This window comes from Gymnogyps californianus, chromosome 2, assembly GCF_018139145.2.
Source record: "Gymnogyps californianus isolate 813 chromosome 2, ASM1813914v2, whole genome shotgun sequence".
NCBI classification, from domain to species: domain Eukaryota; kingdom Metazoa; phylum Chordata; class Aves; order Accipitriformes; family Cathartidae; genus Gymnogyps; species Gymnogyps californianus.
The window spans coordinates 77,070,912-77,092,644 of record NC_059472.1 but is presented as its reverse complement, the minus strand read 5'-3'; the positions used below and the strand labels follow the sequence as shown (position 1 = coordinate 77,092,644).

At 36.1% G+C, this 21,733-nt stretch overlaps 1 protein-coding gene across 1 annotated transcript in view; it reads left to right on the top strand.

The window, feature by feature from the left end:
* ABCA13 (ATP binding cassette subfamily A member 13) overlaps nt 1-21,733 on the top strand; it is a 207,502-nt gene that overhangs the window by 63,104 nt on the left and 122,665 nt on the right. The window contains exons 19-25 of the mRNA XM_050892372.1: nt 1,710-1,887; nt 4,163-4,302; nt 9,620-9,733; nt 10,833-10,923; nt 17,084-17,260; nt 19,390-19,690; nt 20,505-20,619. Of these exons, the coding sequence (XP_050748329.1) occupies nt 1,710-1,887; nt 4,163-4,302; nt 9,620-9,733; nt 10,833-10,923; nt 17,084-17,260; nt 19,390-19,690; nt 20,505-20,619 (1,116 nt within the window). The remainder of the gene's footprint in view (nt 1-1,709; nt 1,888-4,162; nt 4,303-9,619; nt 9,734-10,832; nt 10,924-17,083; nt 17,261-19,389; nt 19,691-20,504; nt 20,620-21,733) is intronic.

The following is a 21,733-nucleotide window of genomic DNA, read 5'->3' as shown; positions in this document are numbered from 1 at the left end:
GTAGGAGGCTGCTTCTTTGGATTCATCAGCCTTGATTACAGATCTATTTCATTTAGTTTAAACTAGAACAACTGGATCAAAGATAACTTGTTGTGAACATCCATCCTATATAGTTCTCCCACTTTATCAAGGCCAAATTTTAGGAAACATATCTTGTTGAGTCAGTGGATATTTAGTTGAAAGACAGTAAGTAGATTCAGTCTGTTGGTGGCAGCTTACCACATAAATATTCATTATTTGAATTTCAAGTTATTTTGATTGGAACCAGAATTAATTAGCAAGTTTGTGCTCTTTGACTGAAATGAGCCTCATTTATCCTTCTAGTGCAAATAGTCACAAATAAGGATTCAAAACCACTTTTATTCAGCATAGTACATAAATAAAATTTATTCCTCCAGTAAAGTCCATGCCAGCAGGTTCATTCAAGATCTGTGGATGCTGGTATTATGAAATCTGGATATTATTTATTTACTATGCTATATGCTGAAACTATATCCAAAAAGTCAGATTTGGGAAGAAGCCAACACTGAGTTTTAAATAACACTTTCTAATATTCCTCCAGGATTACTAAAGAAGCACCTGGCACTTCAGTAAATGCATTGATCAGGATAAACTGTTTCTAACAGCACAACCTCTAAACTGTCCGTGATTTATTCTTTATGAAAAGTGCTGTACTACTTTGAAAATTGACTCTTCCTTTTAAAAAATAAAATTCCAGTGATAAAATGCTAATTTATTTCAGTGTCAAATGTGTTTGGTTGACATATCACAGTCTTTTTTCTATTTGCCAGTTGTGCAGTCTTCAAATGATATCTGATAGTCTAGTTATGTTTTTCTTGGTAAGCATCTGCAACAGTAGTGAGTATCAGGCGGGCCAATGCATCCTTCAGCCATACTCTAGCAGCACGTTGCCTTGCAGTTGTATCCTCTTTTAGAACTGTGCACCTGTACAGCCTTCCATGAGATACCAGTTACAACTGAGCATGTTATTTGAAAAATGAAGCTGTGCAGAGGAGGCTGGGGTTTTTTTGTTTGTTTGTTTGTTTGTTTTAATGTGGTGAATGATGGTGCTTAAGCCATAAAAGCAGTCAGATTGCTCTTCTCATTAGACATATGCTAGTCATGAACAAATGGCAATAATAAATGCTGGTATGACTCAAGATGTGCAAAAACTAGAAGCACATCTAACAAGTTAAAAGATGTACTTGAAAAATAGGCTTTTAAGGCACGTGCACTTGAATATTATCTTTTTTTTTCTTAGCAACAGTTTTCACTGCAAACATTCATACACAAAATGGTTTTGGTTGCTTCTGCTGTCTGTGACACAGGAGTAATCTACCAGAAGAGCAGACTTTATGAAAACTGACATTGTAATCAAGGAATCTTGTAGTCCAGTTGTCTTGATATTTTCATTCCTTTTCTGCCTAACTGATAAATAGTATTTTTCAAAGTTTAATGTAGTACATTATACTACTGTCTTTCATCGAGTATCCTGGCAATTAAAACTGCATTACCTTTTTCTTTCCCCCATGATAAAGGTGATCAGGAGAACAGAAAAGAGCACAGCAGGCCCTCATTCTTGTAGGCAGTTTCAACAGTCTAATTTTGTCAATCTCCTTGGATGCTAATATTGAGAGAACACCAGGGTTACTCCCTGAAGCTACTAAAAGAAACTTTGATTCATCTGTATTTCTGTTTGTTTGTTCTAGTTCTTGCAAGGTGGGCAGTTCAGAAGTTCAACTGTTGGATCCCTAGAGTCTGTAATCAAGGCAGTGTGTAAAGAAGAATCTTCGTTTTTCAGCAATGCAAACCTGTTCATCGACGTGCCTAGAATCATGGGACCTTTGGAGGACCATAAGGCAAAATATGGCATTCCTGAAGACTCAAGTAAGAAAAACTATCAATCACAAGCTGCATGTATGCATTCAGAGTTTAGAGAAGTTTTTCCCTTTTAAATGGAAATGTTTATATACTAGCTGACTTCTCAGTTGACACTGTAATCCTGAGCACAAGGGTTGATCAATAAAAGTTTTATGGCTATGAGATAATTGTGGATGAGACACAAGTGATTCTGGTTGTTTTCTATCTTTGCAAATAATAAATAAGACTATTCCTGTCTTAGAGACATATTTATCAGAATTTTTAAAGCACTTGGTATTAAAAATATATCCTTGAGATACAAGATTGAGAATTTATTGCTGCATGCCTTTCTTCTGTGAACACAAAGTTGTGGTATTATTGTGCAGTAAAATATGCAAGCCCTCTGGATAAAATAAGTTTTTTAATAGTTGATATTCCTATTCTCTTTATCAAGTGCCCAGACAATCTCTTAGCTGTTATATAATTTCACCTTTGCTCCCTTTCCTTGATATATGTTTGACTTGCCCTGATTAATTTTAATATTGTTAACAACCTTGTTAGTGCCTCAGTGGCCCTGTGCAAGAGAAGAATACGGTGATAGAGTGTCACTAGGGAAGGATCTGTGACTGTGAATCATGGCTCTATCATCTATCAGTTTCTACAGCCAGAAACTGACTCTGGCTTGGCTGGGACCCTTGGGAGGGAGCCAGAACTCTGCCCTAGCCTTCTTCATTTGTGTGTGGGATAGCAGTAAGCAGGCAAATCTGCTTTTCTTTCCTATTTGAAGAATGGAGTTGGTAGGATGGCTGATTAGAGAGATTATTTGGGACTTAGTCTCTTTCAAAGCTGTTTAGGCCAGAAGCACTATCTGTTTCTTGACGATTTTTTTTTTTTAAATATTGTCACAACTCTGGAGTGTTGTAAGACCTTTTACCTTAGGACCTTGAAATATCTTTAAAGCATCAGTTAGTTCCAGCATTCCTATGAGTGGATTAATACTGTTTCCCATATCTTATAAATTGGTAAATGAGGCAATGGAAAATGAAAATAAAAAAAATTATATGAGGCCACAGAAACTTGATTGGTACTACTTCACAGTGATTAACTTGTATGTATTTTGTGTACCAGACACTTGCCGTTGACTTTCTGAAAATTACAGCAAACTCAGATTAGCAAGTCTTCTGTGTCTTTAGCATGTCGATGTTTCTGACTGGCCAGCTTGGAGCCTCTTAATTCTTTGCTGTCATTTAGCAATGACTGTGTTTAGTAATGATCAGTTCCTCGAAGAAAGTAAAAATTTGGGCAAAGAACTGGGTGTTCTTATTGATACGTTTCTGACACTTGTTTCTTTAACTTTCGGCAGGAGTTTAAATGTTTTTGGCCTAGTTTTCCATTATGTACAATAATTTGTCTTCATTGAGGAGTTAATGACATTAATATTTCCTCACAGAACTGGAAATGGGATATTTCTAAATCCACTCATAATAAATAATAAAAAAAACCAAAACACATGAGCTGGGCATAAAAATCTAAATGTTTCTCACAGGAAACTCATTGCCTTTGCCTTTACTTGAGTGCAAGTGCAGTGGGATATCTTGGAAGCTATTCCTTGGATCCTAGTTCTGAAGGACATACACCCTAATGCATTAATAGCCTCATCTGATGTAGGAACATGTTTTTTGGTTAAGGAATGGAAAAGTGAATTGATTAGATTTTTCAAATCAAGAAGTTAAGTATCATGCCAATTTTTTTCCTTTATTTTTGGTAGGTTCTTATGAAATTATACAAATAAAAAAGTCTGTTTGTGGAGGAATTTGTGTATTCCTACTTCTTTCTTAGTAGTAGTAGTAGTAATAGAAAGCTACAGAACAACCAAGGGTGTGGAGTGAGTCTGTTTTTTTTTTTTTTTTTTTTAAGGTGACTCTTCCCTGAGCATTCATTTTGTGGGCAGAGGTTTTGCATGTGTCCTTCCACTCTAAAATGCACTAATGTAACTTTTAGGATAGATGAGGTTCACAGGCTGCTTTTCACAAATGTGAGAAGCTCTTTGAATTCTGATTCTTTTTTTCTTGTCTAATGTGTAGAGTTCTGCATCCTCAACACTATCATAGACTGTGGATAAACAATCTCTATTCAGGGACCTGTAGTGATTGCTTAGTGGCAGTTGGATGGTACTTGGCATGGTGCTGTGGCAGATCCTAAATTAAGACTCAAGCTTTTCTTTGAATTAAAAAAAAAAAAAAAAAATCCAACCTCACCTGTGTTATCTGTCTTAAATGTGAGTCTGTCTTTGTTTTTGCAGCTCCATTTTGCTTGAAGCTTTATCAGGAGATTTTGCAGTCTTCTAATGGGGCTTTGCTATGGACTTTCCTGAAACCTTTATTACATGGGAAGATACTGTACAATTCAAACATCAACATGATTGACCTGGTGATGGAGAAGGTGAGTATCAAAAGAAACACTATTTCTGTTTATTGATTTTGTCTTTGTACTTCATTTTAAAGGTCCACTTCTTTCAGTGTAGGTAGAAGCAATTGGATAATTGCCTTTCAGAAAACTGAATCCACCCTGCCCCTGAGTTCTCACCTTGTTCCCACTTCAAGCTTAATAGTTCTCTTAACTTTTATCCTACTTGTTACAGTTGTTTCACCTCAGTGTGAAAAGCAGAATTTTGTTCAAAGTCCCTTAAACCTTGTATAGAAAGATTAAAAAGAACACATTAGCAGAAGTGTCATGTGAATCATGCTGTTTCAAGGTGTAGGATATACATATTCCAAGTAAGCTTTTGCCCTCAACATTTTCTTATGACGGGAACTCTAATGGGGCAGCATAGGGAGCTGTGGGGAAGGGATGCCCCAGAAACAAAAGCCTGTTTTAAGGGAGTCACTGAGCTGTGTTAAAAAAAAAAAACCAAAACCAAAACCAAAACAAAACCAAAAAAACCCAACCTACAGTGCATCCTTCCTGATTATGTTTCTAACACCAGTAGTATGAATGACCAGTAGTTGCAGAGCTGCCATATGTGTGGACGCTGATGACTTGATATTATTCAACAGTTTTGCTGTCTCTGCGGTTTTGCTATGGTAGGTGCTCTGTCTTGAGCATGATTATCTACAATGACATGTTTGTTCATGACTAGCTTTGAGGCACTTCTGTAAGAGGAGGGATGATGACTTATTTTAAGTACACATTAGAGTTCTGTGCAAATTTTGCATTTATCTTGCAAATATAAGATTTTTACCCTGAAATATTACTTATGTCAGGAATGGTAATTTAGGTTAATTTAAAATCTAGAAAAAAGCATTACTGCTTGTAAGTGGTACACAAAATACTGTAGTAAGTTTAAATGTGATGGTAACTACTTTCCATGTAAATGGAGTACATTGTGGCTTTCTGACTTATGCTCTAAAAAGACAGTAAAAAAAACCCCTAAGCCAAAAAGCACATACTAGATAGCAGATGCTAGGTAACTTCATAGTTTCTGCTGTGAATTGGAAATAAGGTTTCAGTGATTTCATATTTTGCAGTTGAATAACTTAATTTGGGCAACAGGCCATCTCTCTGGAGTTGAGTATAATTAGTTTTAAATTTTTAGTCAGCTAAAAATGAAGCTGCTCTTGATGTTTATAGATGTAAATTCTATAAAGAATGAGTTGTAAGAAATGATAAAAATTCCAAATTGTTTTGAATATATAATTATATTGTATGGTACAATGACATTTAGAATAATGCACTTAAGACATTTCCACATTATTTTGCCAGTTAATATGCTAAAACCACATTCTTAAAAGCATCTGTAAGAAAGATAAATCTCCTGACATATGTTGTGTTCTCCTATAGATCTTTTAGTGAAATCAAGACCGAGTAATACAGTTCAGAATGAAGTTTGCTTGCGTTCTTTTTTTAATGCTCTGGAACAATACAAAGATTCTGGTAGATGCCTCTAGCACAATCTCTCATTCTCATTATGTATTCTCAGGCTCACAAAAGTTCCATCAGCTTATTCAGGAATCTGTGTAAATACACCCCTACCCTTCCCCCAAACCTGTAGATCTAACAAGCAATTATGGATGTGTATCTGTTTATGTGTAAATATGGAAGTAGTAGGAAAGTTTCTTCAACAGTTTTTTCATTTGTTTTATTACAGAAGCCTATCAGCTGTTGCTTGAACAGAAACAAAATTTAAATGCAAAATATTGTCCCAGGTATCTCGAATACAGCTACTAAAAACCAACCCTGTAGCCCTTACGCAGCCAAATCTCCTACTGAAATTGGAACAGAAGTTCTAATTTCCTTTAGACTATGTGACCACATGGTAGCTATTAGAAGAAAAAAGTAGAGGATTAAAGCTAAAAAGAACATTGACATTTGTATACTAAGATATATTCTGTAAGTTTTTCACATGGACTATTTTGTTTCAAGACTGTGTAATTGACCTTTCTTCGATAAATTGTGAGGTTGCTGGTTTTACCTTCTGAGAAGTCAACAGTTCTAATGTGTAGAATAAGTCACCATCACACGTACAGGCTGCAGTGCTGACTGAGAGTAAAAAAGTTCAGTGGCAACTGGCATCCAGGAGTTCAAAGACCACGTGTGATGTCTTTGATCCTTGCTTTTGCAACTGAACTTTTTGCCACTGATGAGCTGATCTTATGAAAGTATTTCCTATTTCAAAAGATTCTCAGAGTTGATGTCATATTCGGGGAGTCACATTAGGACAACTTTGTGCTATTTCTTTGTAATTGGAACAGTCAGAATATATATATATAAAAAATATAAATGTAGCAGGACAACTCAGAAATGAAAGAAAGAAAACTAGTCTAGCAAATTCATTGATTTCAGTTTCCTGCCTTTTTGTCTAGTATAATTAGAAAAATTGATAATGAGTTGAGTAAGTTCTTATTCTAAACTTACATATCCTGCCTGGCTTTGCATAAGCACACATGACTTGTCAGCCTGTTAAAAGAAGTCATTATAAAAGCAGTTCAATAAGCTCAAAATACCATTTTTATTTATTCTTACATCAGGAAGAGGCTTAGACATATTCAATCCAGACAGGACCGTAGTTGATATTGAAGACTCTAATTTTAATCAAAGGCAATATCTAGCCTAGGTGTTACAAAGAATATTTATTTTAATGGATCTTCATTGATTAGGAAGAAGAGAACTTGAAGAGAATTTCTATTAAACATCAAAGTCCAGCTAGTCATTAGCGTACAAACTCACAGGAGTTGCTTTACCATGTAAGATTAAGCATTCATCTTGCCCTAGATTCTGATTCCTACTCTAATCAGTAAAGAAGAACTGAAGAACATGCCAGTAAAGTGATATTCCCCGCAACTTCCAAAAACTTAAGGGTCAGGCTTGCCAGGACTTTACTGCTATAGTTTGTCCACTTGCTTTTTGAGCTTATATAAACCCTTAGTATTCATAGTGCCTGTGGTGCGATGTTCTGCATCAACCACCTCTTCCTCGCTTGCTTGTTCTTCAACTTCAACTGAGGCAACTTCTTTTTTAAAATCCTGTGTTTGTATCTCCCAACTATATTTATTTCTACTCTCTATTTCCACTACTACTCTTTATTTTAATTTATTATTATTATTGTTATTATTATAATAAAATTAAAATTTGCTTAGTACAGATTTCAGAATTATTAGTCTGGAGTCCTCTGGTTTCCCTAGCATCTTTTTTATGAATAGCATTGCATTTGTTATTTTCCAGTTCCCTGATAACAAGGGAATATTAATCGGGAGGTTACACTACAGTGAGTACTTCAACTATTTAATCCTTGAGTGCTCTTAGGATTCTTGGCTGGATGTTATCTTGTCCTGGAAACTACTTATTGTTCATTTTGTTAAATTGTATGACCTTTTTTTTTTTTACTGCTGCTTCAATTTGAGACAGATTCTCTAAAGTGTTCTCCATGTAGAAGGCTTTTGACACAGGAACTTCCCAAAGGCCTACTGTAGTGAATGAGAAAGCAAAACAAATTTAAACAAACCCCTTTTTTTCCTAGTCTTTCTTGTTTTCTTATTTGGATGTAACTTCAATTTTTTAAAAGGATGTTTTCTAATAGCTTCCTGCTGTGTAGTGTGTGTGTTTGCATGCATATGGTCTTTCTCAAGTCTTTCTCTAAATCTCTTTTTGATACGCAATATGTATTTGTTCAGTTTCCTCTATGCTGCCTTAAATAGTCTCTGTACCTGCTGCACGCAACTTACCCCTTTGCTGCTTTTGATTTCTTTCAAATCAGCTTCTACATTATATAAAGTTCATCTTTTCAAAAAATCTATGTTGCTGCAGTAATTTTTATTTTATTGCTTCTATAAGAAGTTTCAATACAAGCACATTATGGTTACTGTAGCTCTTTGAAAGTGACCAGCAAAAAAAAAAATCTTTTGCGTTGTTCAGAATCACGTCAAGAAACACTAAGATCTGAGCTCTACTGAGCTCAGATCTTAAGAGCTGCTTGATATAACAATTTCTAATGATGTCTGAAAATTTGGTCTCCTTGTGTTCCCGTGTGACCTGTGCTTGCTCTGTGCTGGGAAAATGGCAATCTCCCATTTTGGCTGTTTGCTACCCTTGCAGCCTTTCTGGTCTCCCTCAGCTTGTCACCATTGTGCCTGGACAGTAGGTTGCACGATCCTGATATTCAGGCCTGGGATTTCAGTCCATGAGGTTTCTGTGTTGCTTGTTAACAGAAGAACTTGTTTAGCTGATTTGATACCAAACTTTAGTTTAACATTTAGGATCACTCTCCCTTTGGAAGTGGAATGGGGAATCTCATAGAAGTTAAATGCATAAATTCTTTCAGGAAAATGAAATTATCTGCAAGGGTCTCTTTGGGGTCTTCTGTGCTACAAATGGGAAGAAAGAACCACCACAAATTGTTTTCCCATGTTGTGCTAGGAGTGGGATTTTGCAAAAGGCACTAAAAATACTATGGCAAAAATTGTGTACTTTAGATAGGAATTATTGCAAGAAGCGTGGTCCCAAATTGGAGTTTACAACTCATTGAAGACACTCTTTGCTGGGAAATGTCACAATCTCTACCATAATAACAGTGCTGGATTGTTCTTAAATGCACTTCTGTGACTGATAACACCAATTTAAACAAAAAGATACTGCAATATTTTCTAATCTTGAGAACACTTGTGATCTGTTTAAAACAGGCTGGGAAAACATTGATGGTTGGTTGCTAGTGGCTAAAAGAGAAATTGTAGCTTATGTTTGAATGGGACAGATAATATTTTGCTATACTCAAGTCTTCCTCTGCGAGAGTATTTTGAAATAATTGATTGGTCAGTTGAATTTATTGTCCAGACCATGCTTCCAACTTTCACTTTTATTTATTATTCAGTCAAAGTAGTTTGAATAAAAGACCCACAAGGTCTGCAAAGGCTTTCTTTTGAGTATGTCCTAACTGTATTTCTTTTTTCTGTCTTTCTGAAGCACCTCTACGATACTCTGTATGAAAGAGACACTATAAAATAAAGAGGTCTTTATGATGCTTCAGGTAGGAAACACAGATGCTGCAGGAAGACTTTTCTTTGATTTGCTTGGTATTCAGAGACTGCAACAAATACTTTTCATTTCTTAAGTAGAAAAAAGAAAACATGGATATTCTTACTGCTGACTATCAAAGTGAAACAGAAAGGAGTTTCAGAAGATCTGAAGCATGCCAGTTTTTCCTGTTTCTTAAGATTTGCTATGCACAGTTTTTACTTCATTTGTCTCCATGTGATGTTTTTCCCAGGCTAATTTCACTTTTGGTTTTGTGGAAAACTTGAAGACTTATTCTGAGACATGGCTTAGGATGTCTGAGGTTTTTAAAACCAGTGGAAATATCCTCACGGTCTCACGACTGCAGGTTGGTGAACTGTAGGAGGGCTTCCTATTTTCCAATTATTTGCTATGTGATCTAGACAGAATTTCTATACATGTAAAACTGCCCATCCATCTGGCTTCAGGTTTAAAAAGAGCTGAAAAAGAGGCAGATTAGTTTTAGGTTATGAGCCTACAGTGTGATATTGAGAAACTTCTGAGGTGAAAATACTTAAAAGCAATGTTATCTCACTATGTCCAGTATTACCAGGTAATAGGGGAAATAAAACAAGTAGGTACACCTACAAGCTTTATACACTTATTTAAAACAATTGTAAGATTGTAGGAAATAAAATATTTTCTGGAACTTGCTTGTTTATCACTTGCTTTTTCCAACAATATGTGCAACTGATCTAAAAAAAAACTGATGTGGGAAGTATTGACTAAAAAAAAGAGCATTGTTACAGGATTTTTGCAATTCTACATATTTTTGTCCTTTTATTTACCCAATAAAATTTAGTTTTGCCATGTTTGAATTGTGAAAACATGCATGACTGTTACACTTTGGGAAAATAAGAATCCTGTCATGGCCCATACATATGAATTGAACTGTTACTTTTAAGTTCAATTAAGGAATGATGCTAGTAATCATGCATTAGACTTGCAGATCCCAGGATGCTTTTGTAGAGCTAATAATTCCCCCCCGCCCCGCTTAGAACTTGGCAAATGAGGTAAAGAAGTTAAAATAATGTAAAAGGAATTTCCAAATGCCAGCTTTTAAAAAGATATTTACTTTACTACTGCAGTGCTAATTGTATAATGGCCCAAAAGTCTTGCAGGAAAAGAAAATGGGTTTCTGTCCCAGCAGACTTGCAAGGAGATTAGAATGAACCCACAGTTAAATTATTTGCAGTAAAGGAGGACAGTGATGTACAGCAATGAGAAGTATATATTCTGCTGTTTATTTGAAATGTGTGGAGTTAACCTGTTAAGAGGGGAAGACTGAAGACATGGAGAGGCTGAATGACTTCTCCAGTGTTATGCAGGAAATCTTGGTAATGGAATTGAACGTGAATGCATATGTATATTTTATATTTCTTTAGAGAATATAAACCTGATGTAACATCTAACACTTTCCATTTTAGGAAGCACTGCAAAACAATTTCGTAAAGCACTTTATAGAAAGTAATTTGGATATTGACATGGAAAAACTCTTTAAAGAAATGCAAGTATATGGTATGTACCTAAAAGTACATGTACTTATTACCCTTATTAGACTTTAACTTGAACTTAGAACTACGTTCAGTTGAAATTGATTGTTTTACCTACTTAAATGATACTAAAGTACCAGACTTTAAATTCTCTTGTTGAGTTAGTCTCAAATATTTCTAATTGTCTTTTTTCTTCTGAGTGACTGGGTAATTTGTATTTCAAAATATTGAAAGACTTGAAAAATCTAGTAACAAATTAGAAGTGGCAAATTGTCATGGGAGAGTTATAAACGTAGGAGCTATACTTAAAGGGAGGGAAGGGAGAAGTAATGCCGGAAGCCACAGTTCCATTAGGTAGTAGTAAATTTTTGTAGTAAATTTTGAAGGAAATCTATATACTTTAAATGGCAATAAATAGAAAATGAGATTGGTACAATGTGTTTAATCAAACGCTGTCTGTATTTTTTTTTTCTCCTTTTATTGACAATTAGTTGTGTGTGGTCTCCTCGAGCCTTGGAAAAGCCTGAGATATGGTTATAATTAGGGAGCAGCAGGGTTGGGCTCAGGTCAGTAGAGAGTAACCAGGGTCAGACCCAGCCCTGCGATGGCCAGGCGGGGCCATGGAGGCGATGCTGAGGCCAGGCCAGGATGTCACCCCACGGGTACGATTCTTGGCCCAGGTCAGCAGGTCCATGGCCAGGTCCACAGCCAGGCTGTGATGTGGTGGGAGCTGCAGCCTGGGGCAGGCCCAGCCACAGCTCTGTGCAGCTCTGATGGGAAAGGAGTGGCCCTCGCTCAGGTGTCTGCATGGGGCTGCCCAGCAGTGTCCCCCTGGGTCACAACCATCCTTGGCTGCACCCTTTCTGCATTGGTACTGAGCCCTGGCAGCCAGACCTCCAAGAGTAGAGAGTATGCCCTCCACGGCCAGATAAATATCCCAAGGGGAACAGTTTATAATGGAGGAGATGGGGATTATTATAAGTAATTTTGGGTATACAGGGATTTAAGGAGGAGAAGAGAAAGGATTATGCTGGAAATTTAAGTTAAAGATTTTATAAGAATTTGATAAATGGAGAAAATTCAGTATGTCTCCCGTTGTCAGTAGGGTACGTGCATGATAATGAAAATGGTTGCTGACATGTGCCAGAAGGAACTGTCCATACCAAAGCAGAGTCTAATGTCATTTAACAAAAGTTCATGATTTTGAGGACCAGAAAGAGAGAGAAGTGCAATAAAATGCAATAGCAGATAATGTGACATCATGTACAAAGGGAGCTGGGTGCTTCCTAGAGGAGGATAGTGGTAGAGAGGACAGATCTGTGTAGTTTGTTATTAGTGAGTGTTAGGATAATTATGAGCTAGACACAAATCTGTTCCAGTTGTTTGTTGGAGTAGGGCAGTGATAAGCTCTCAGATGCCCCTATGAAGGGGCTGTGTGGCCCTCATTGCTGGAAAAAATGGACTTCACAGCAATACAGGTTATTAAGTCTGCTCTACAGTCAAAGAATTAAGTCTAGAGCTAAAATAAACAAACAAATATACCTGAAGTACAACTTTTATTGGATTTTGGAACCTGCCTCTAAGCAGGAGATGGACAAAATCCACTGAAGCTCCTGAGAGATTGTAAATGATGAAGTGTGTTCTCAGTCTTAAATTGTACTATTGCCCTGAGCTGGTGCTGTCATGGTTGATGTGAGCTGAAGTTCTTGGCTTTTCTTTTGCACACAAGATGTGAGATTTAATTGAAACTGGCCTTGATTTGAAGGCTGTGTTTGAAGGCTAGGACTAGCTGCGCACACTTTCACTAAGAAAACTGGCAAATAGTGTCCAGAATTCAATCCAGATAGATAGTACGAATCTGGGCTCAGTATCCTCCTTAGGCGAGGGACTCAAACTTGAATCTGCTATCTCTCAGGAAGATTTTCTTAACCACTGAACTGTTGCCTAGTCTGGGTCAGGCACAGCTCACCCCTCACAGTGAAGCTGGATCACAATACAACTGAAAAAAAACCCCATGGAATCACACAATTGGAAAGATAGGAGGGAAGAAAGAGCAAGTCTATTAACCCACAAGGCCTGCTGGAAACATAGCTGTATCAATATATTAGTTGAGTAGTACATGGATTTTGTTTGTTTGGATCTGGGAACTACGTGATAGGTTATGGGCAAACAATATTTCATTAAGTAGATATCAACATCTGCGGAGTTATCAGTTCCATCTTCACTGTTGCAGACAACATCATCACAGAAATATGTACATGTGTTTCTCAAGCTATAGCTTTTAGCAGAGCTAAGGATATTTGATAATATGTAGTAACTGGTTAATAGTCTTGGATGGTGAATACAGGAAATCATTTAAGTAGAATGGCTTATGAAACTAGAATTTCTTTATTTTAATGGAATACAGTTGATCAAATTAACATCATATAAAAAGTGAAAATCAATATGGGCTATAGATCACAATAGCATTTATGCCTTTGTGAAGCTGATCTGTCCAAAGTGCCAGAGCACTCTTCTGCATTTACACTTTGATTACACTTCTTTTTACAGATTCACTTTGTCATTTTGCTTTTTGAAAAATAACTATGCCCTCTTATTTTTATGTTGGTTTTGTATATGCTTTTTTGTTCATTTTATTAGTCTATAATCATGTGCAGCTGCTACTGTAAACCTCTGTTCTTATGGTTTTTTTTAAATTTCATTACTCTTATACCGCATCAGCTTTTTAGTCTTGTAATTATCTTGCTTGGATCCAATTAAGGTCTTAAATGTATCCATGTATGTTATTGGTTTTACCACTCACAGTCTGTTTATTTCCATCCAAAGCTCAAGTTTTCTAAAATCACCTAATCTGTGTGATTATATATTTTGTCTTCTAACTAAAGCAAATATTCCCTTGGTTTATTACATCTACACTCGCATTAAGCTGATTTCTAATTACGCTCAAATCCAAGGCGCTTGTGTTTGTATCTTTTTTTACTTCTCTACATTGCTATAAAAATGGTTAACAGTCTTAGTGACATCTTATTCACCCTGCTACTCTGGCTGGAAAGTGTTGTGGACACAGAGTGGGTTGATGTAGAACTCTTCCAACCTCTCTATAAAATTGTCATCCTATAAGACCTCACAATGTTATAAATTTCTAAAACTTTTACAGGGTTACTGTGTCAGTTTTACTCACCTAGAACAAAGTAAATATTTAACTGAGGGCAGAAAAGTTTGTGGTTTTCTTTTTAAACCCTTCTTTAGTTTCTAAACTGGCTTTGTGTGGGCAAGGCAACTGTATTCCTCTGTGCTTGCTTTCCGACCCAGCAATTTGCGATAATTTCCTGGGTGTAACCAATTTTATATAAACTCTGTCCCGCTAGAGCCTATGAGCTCCTTGCTGGGTGCAGTTCTTACAAACCTCTCAAGAAACACTGGGAGGCAATTGTGCTGCAGGATCTTCTTTTAGATTCTTGCTTGCTGAGTCTCTCTCTTGTCCTTCTGTGATTTCTCCCAGATGTGAAGTGTTTTTTCACTACCATGGAATCTCCCTTATGGAGGGCTATATGTGTCCTGCGATGTAACAGCCAGGGTAAAAAAAAAAAAAAAAACCAAGCAGCTTTCCTCCATGCTATCCCTCTGCTGCCCTCACTGCAATGAAATAGTTTTATGTGTACATAGAAAGCTGGAAACAAATAACTCTAACATCATTACTGAAAACTGTGCCACCACCAAAATCACCTGATAACTAGAAACTTTCTCCTAATTTCTGACCTAAATTCATTCATTGCTGATTTATTCCAATTTATTCTTCTTGCAACCTTTTACTTAAATAGCACATCTACCTAGTAGATTTACATAAAACCATTATATTTCCTCCCAGTTACTTAATGATAGGTTAAATAAGCTAAGTGGAAGATGAAGGCTGAGTTGGTATGTAACAAAGTATGAAGATAATAGTGAAAAGAGATTTGCCGAGTTTTTTATTCATAATTGCTACATTTATAAATGGGAAAAATACAAGATAGGCAATTCTATAGATCTTAATTCTAGAACTTTCCTGTGGATTGTGTCTGTTCATATATATGTGTTATTTCTATGCTAGACTACAGAAGTTCATGCACATTGTGAAAGACAATATTTTGGTTCCAGAAACATTTAAGTATGTCGTACTCCAAGCAAGCACCAAGCTAGTTGGTATTTCTTATGCTAAAATATTCAATAGTTTAATTTATAAGAGAGAAGGTGTTTTAGTTAATTATTGATTTCAAATTGCAGTCTTTCAAAGATCAGCTGGTGAAGAGATCTCTGGTGATTTTTTTGTTTGTTTGTTTTTTGGTGTGTGTGTGTGTATGGGGCTATATATAATTACACACACACACACATATATAAAAATATATATGCAAGCTTAACCCTACTACTTGGACTTAATGTTAGGAATATTCTGTTCTCTCTAATGCCACAAAACAAGTAGCAGCATAGGTATTTCCTTTGTTGGCCTCCTCAAGGATAGCAGTAAATACAACATATAGTGTCTATATTTGGTGCTGTTTTCTTTCAACCCATGAATGCACCCTGTCGTTGCTTGCCTGTCTTCTGAGTTCTAGACTATCAGTTCCTCTACTTTTTCTCCTTGTGATATTTATCCTTTCTCACTGGTAACCATGTCTCTTCTCCAGACTACTCCATCCATTTTTCCAGTTATCTGCCTTCCTATTGTAATATTTCCTGTGCTGACGCTGAATAACATCTGTCCTGGTTTTGGCTGGGATAGAGTTAATTTTCTTCTTAGTAGCTGGTACAGGTGGATTTAGGGTGAGAATGATGTTGATAACACTCTGATGGTTTAGTTGTTGCTAAGTAGCGCTTATCCTAAGTTAAGGATTTTTCAGTTTCCCATGCTCTGCCAGCAAGCAGGTGTGCAAGAAGCTGGGAGGGAGCAGAGCCGGGGCAGCTGACCTGAACTAGCCAAAGGGGTATTCCATACCATGGAATGTCATGCCCAGTATATAAACAGGGGGGAGTTGGCCGGGGGGGGCGGATCGCTGCTCGGGCATCAGTCAGCAGGTGATGAGCAATTGCATTGTGCGTCACTTGTCTTTTCTTGGGTGTTATTTCTTTTTTTTTTTTTGTTATATTTCTTTTCATTACAATTATTATTATTATATTATTATTATTAGTTAGTAGTGTATTTTATTTTATTTTAGTTATTAAACTGTTCTTATCTCAACCCACGAGTTTTACTTCCCCCCCCCGCACTGGGAAGGGGGAGGTGGAAGTGGCTGTGTGCTGCTTAGTTGCTGGCTGGGCTTAAACCACGACAACATCTATGATCCAGGGTTTGTCTGTCACCGCTGTTATCAAATGAGGTCATCACCTATCCTTTTTAAAGCCTATATCTTCAAGTGAGTCTTGAAAAATATAAGATGGAAACTTGTGTTGGATGTTTTATAACATTTTTTTATTACCTGAGAAATTCAGATATTTCCATTAAATCTAGATGAGTTAAGATTGTTTCTAGGTCATGCTATCCTGGTTATTCTCTCAAACATAAGGATAATAGCACTATCTCTACATTCTCTACCAATGGATGAAGATCTGAATTCCTCCAAAGGTTCAGTGTTTTTGGAAACTGGGCTTTGGTTGAGATATACATTCATCCTGGATCCATAGATATGATCAAAGTCAAAATGGAGGGGTTGTAGGCTTTTTTCTGATGCTTTTTAAATGTAGGGCTTGAGGCAAAATGCTTATGCCCTATATAACAAGGTGCTTGAAATATTTGCAGTGTCAAGGAGAGAAGAACTGGCCGATACATTACCAGATGAAAGAGGTGGATCTCTGGTGTGATGTCTGAAGTACAGTAACTCACTTGTATTTGTGGGAGTAGTTATGGAAAGATAAGGAAATGTTAAAAGTCCTACAGCTTCAAGGACATGGTCTCTTTCTAGAACTTTGCTAGAATTTGTTACATTTTTGTTGCTCTGAAATTGAAGGAAAACATAGCTGAGGACTTGTAAAAGCCACTGAAACATGAACTACACTTCCACAAGTTCACATTAAAATTCCTATGTTTTTAAAACTTCTTCCTTTTTTTTAAATACAAAGGGTATTTACTCTTATAGGATGTGCAAATGAGAACATACTTTTCTGTTCTGTTCATTAAAACTAAGGAAGTTCAATTTGTTTTCTCATCTTAGAAGCTGTGATGAACAAGATGCTTAACAGCTCAGCACGTAAACAGATTGACCTGTTGTCACAGCTTGTAGTAAATATCTCTTCCTGTGTGTTACTTGACCGTTTCCAGCCTTTTGACTCTGTTGAGAAATTGGAGGAGAAGGCTCATGAACTCATGCAGCAAAATAATTTTTTGGCTAGTAAGTACCTTATTTAAAATGTATATTGACAGAAAACATCAGACTTTGTAGTTGTTGTCTCTGTTTATTGATGAGGTAGGTTAAGCTTACACAGTTTCAAAGTATGTATTAAAACACATAGAATACAAGTAAAATAAAGCACATTTACGTTAGAGGTATTCCCCAACATTTAAATGCTGTAATATATGCTGTAAAGACTAATTATATTGTTGTTTTAATTGTGGAACTGCCAAATGAATCCTTGGAATCTGTTATTTCTAACAAAATATTGAAAAGAATAGTCATAAATGTTTAAAGTAGAATAAAAAGAGCTGAAAAATGTATAGTACTGAGGAAACTTGACTACTTATTATGACAAGATGATCTAGTTTACATTCTTTCAAATTTTAATTTTTATATTCATGGCTTTGCAAAAAGGAGGAAAGAAAGGGGTTTTTTTGGTAAGTTTTATTCTTAAACCAACACCTCAGAGAAACTAACTTGTTTATTCAGAGTAAATAAATTCTTAAGCAACAGATAGATTTCTTTTCTTCCCTGGGATTACACTCTCTGTCCTTTTCCTGCATTATATCCTTATTGCTGAGAATCAATTAATTGTACAAAAGAGTTTAAAAGACAAGAAAGTTTTTATTATTACACACACATTCTCTTCTCACATAAAATGCTTTAAGTTGCATGTAGCCTTTCCAAAAGAGAGCCCAATTTAAGTCTATATAAAGTGTGTCACATTTTTTTCCCCTGTTGTTTTGGTTTTTATTGTCTCCCTGGACTCCTGTAAGTACACAACAGAAGACATGTCAAAAAGCAGTTCTAGAGAATGAAACTACTCACTCTGGAATCCTATGTTTATTTTGTAACCTGCACAGTATCCCCATTTGCAGAATGTGGAAATGACCACCCTCCATCAATATAAAACCAACAGGCCATACCATGCGATAAGGAAAATTTCTCCGGAGTACGCTGTAGGGAGTGAAATTGTTTGCTCCTTGAAGGGAAGAAACAAACAGATAGATCTTGGCCCTCAGAAAATTGAAATGTCAAGTTCTAGATCCGTTTTGCTTCCACTTACATAGGGAAGGGTCATATGCTAACATAAGCCAAGACATTTCTTGGGAGTTTTTTCAGTACTGTGGCCTTATAATCTCTTCACATGCTTAAAGAGGGTACATGGCATTTTAAGGGACCTATTGTGTCCAACGTCAATATTACATGCTCAGATATAGGCATACATTCCTTTCCATAATAAGATATGAAACTAAAGTGGAATTTTCCTTGCTTGCTTTGTTTGTAGTCTTCAAAGCCTTCATAGCCTCATGAAATGTCTTAGGAAATTAAATGTTTGCATAAATGGGAAAATGAGATTGGCCAGTTGAAAAAATAAGCTTTACAGCAGAGTAAGGTATTCTATATCATATTATTTTTCAGAGGGCCAAGTGGTAGGTAAGACATCTCTCCCCTTTCCTAAGGAAAAAAGGTCAACATTTCACATTCATCAAGAAGTCGTAAAAAGTCTGGGTCATTCAGAAAAAAAAATACAACCACTTTTCTGTATTTAACTTCGTCTTTCCAGCTACAGATTAAGCTTTCATTTGCTTTTTTTTTTTTAACACAGAGCTAGAGAAAATAAACATGCAAATTCTGCTGTGCTAAAACAGAAGTTTTGTGATTGACTCAGAAATTAAAAATCAGAGTAAATTTTAGTGGGTTGGTACTGTTTACTTTGTCACCCGCTTCCAGGTATTGTTACCCTTTGATTGACAAATTTTATGGCCACTGCTTTCACTTTGGAATTGAGATCAGTCCCCCAAAAGGGGTTAAATCTGGATACAAAGAGAATAAACCGCAACTCAAAAAACCAAATCACAGAAGGACTTTTCTCAGATAAAAATGATTGTTGCAAACCCATTTATCATATGAATAATTTTTTACATTTCATATTCATGAATATAAAAAATGTAAGTCTCTATGAAACCTACCATTCTTGTCTTGGGGGGGTCAAGAAACTTTAAAGGCCTGCCCTGACAGGTGAATGTATCCTACTATCATATGATAATAGGCCATGAGTTAGCTATGTAAATAGCATAAATCATATAAGCTTTGGTATGAAGCTCCTTTTCTTCTTGTGTCAGGTATCATCTTCGATACGCCAAAGAACAAGACACAAGATTCTAGCAGTCTCCTTCCACGACACATCTCATATACAATTAGAACCAATGTTCTCTATAGCATGAGAACAGATTTGATTAAAAACCCAGCATGGAAATCCCATCCCCAGAAGTTGCCAGCTGATGGGTTTAAATACAACCACATCTTTATTCCTCTTCAAGACATGATTGAAAGGGCAATTATTTCAGCACAGACTGGGACAGATACCTCGGAGCCAGCCATTCAGGTGCAAGCCATGCCTTACCCTTGTCATACTAGTGATCTGTAAGTAAACTTTCAGGTTTTGAATTCAATATATTATCCTTATTAGATTAGTGCTAGAGGACTTGGGAAGCTACTAGGTTTTTGTAGTGGATGAATGTACATCTCAGCACAGGATTGAACCAGTATGTCCAATACCAGAATATTACAGCATAGCAAATGTTGTTTAACAGCTGTGACCACAACACATTATGCAACTTCTGTCTGGCAAATGACCCCTTATGAGCTGTTTGCAGCTACACTGTGGAGTAGTCTGCTGGACAGAGACACTGTCAACATACTGTGCAACTTAGATTATGCTAAGAAATCCACTTTCCATCCTTAGTTGTCCTGTACACAAACTGTAAATTGGTCCCTGGTATGTGTTGAAATACAGTGTAAAGTTGATGAAGCAAAAGAAAAAGTGTGGGATTGTTCTTTGTAAAACCATCAAAACATCCTGACTATTAAAATTAGTCAGTGGTAATAAATCTGTTAAAGTAGAGCAAAAGTTGACTGGCTCATGTTATTCCTTGCTGGCCAAATATGTTACTCTGCCATAGACACAAATCTGAATTCTGTTTGACTTTGAATGGAGCCCTAAAGAGTGATTACATCAGTTGTATTGTTGACAAATACTAATATGATATTATAGAACCAATACATGTATTTAGCTTGTTACATGAAAAATAAGCAATTCTAACCAGAACAAGAATAAGTCTTATTGCACAAAATAAGATCTGACAATTAATATTTGAGAATATTAACCTATTAACATTCTGCTAAAAAATATTTTACCTTTGGGGAGTAACAACTCTGCATATATGTTCTTTCATAGATTCTTGAACAATATAGGGTTTTTTTTCCCACTTATGATGATGTTAACATGGATGGTTTCAGTTGCTGGCATGGTTCGCAAGCTGGTTTATGAAAAAGAAATTAATCTTGAAGAGGTAAGAGGCAGATTAGCCTCTGAAAATAAAATTTATTTATTAAAGTGTACTGAAATACAAAACTTAAACTTTGAGGTACTTTTATGTACTCATAATCTAGCTGGCTTTGTTTTCACTTGTTTCCTCTGGGCAGTAGGTTCTAGTTCTAGCTGCCAACTCAGATTCACAACATTGTTTGAGCATCAGTCCTCTTAGTATTCAAATATTGTCCCTGAGACAAAAAACAACAAGCAAAAGATCCATAAAAGTTGAAGCTGGAAACCGTTGTTTGGAAAAAGTCCTTGTGATTAGAATGGTTTTTATTTTGGATTCTTTTTCACATTTTGTTATATGTGGTCTAAAATGATAAAACTTACTAAACCAAATTAAAAATTTGCCATGTACTGTGTAATTATCAGAAATATAAGGGAGGATGACACAGAAAAAATGAAACAATTATTTGCTTATATAAATGGCTAGTCTTAGCAGGTGCTAAGCATTTAGAAGGATGGGGGTTTTATGATACATTTTCTGTATGGATAAATATACTTTTTTTTGAAGAATTATACTGGTCTTTATACTGCTGGAGTAATGTTTTTTTAATTTGGGAAATTATATATTTTCTCTAAACTTTGTATTTTTTTTAATGCTTTAAAAGATTAAATCAACTTAATAAAGTTAATTTTGATCATCTTATGAAAAATGCTTCAGAAGTACTATTAGTTTGTTTCCAAAAGCTTTTTTTTGTTAAAAAAGCGGGGTGATACCTGATACCTGGCTAAATTATTATTTGCATGCTAATACATAAAGGTTTACAAACATATCCATATGTTACTTCTGGTTCAGCAACAGGCTGGGAAAAAACATTTGTTTAGTGCTGTAGATATCGTCAGTATTTTTTAGAGTGTAAAAAGGCAAACTCCTCACTGGAGGACCCAGTAATCTGACATCTGGTCCTGCAACCCTATGCAAAAGAGAGTTGTGCCTGAGCACTGGATTCCTTGTGTTAGGATGTGATAAGCTCAGAGGCAGCCCTGCTCAAAACCGTGTTTGATCCAGGAGAGAGCAGCAGAAGGGGTAGCACAGGAAAAGAAACGAGTAATTTAAGGGGAAGATGACATCCTTTGGGGAGATG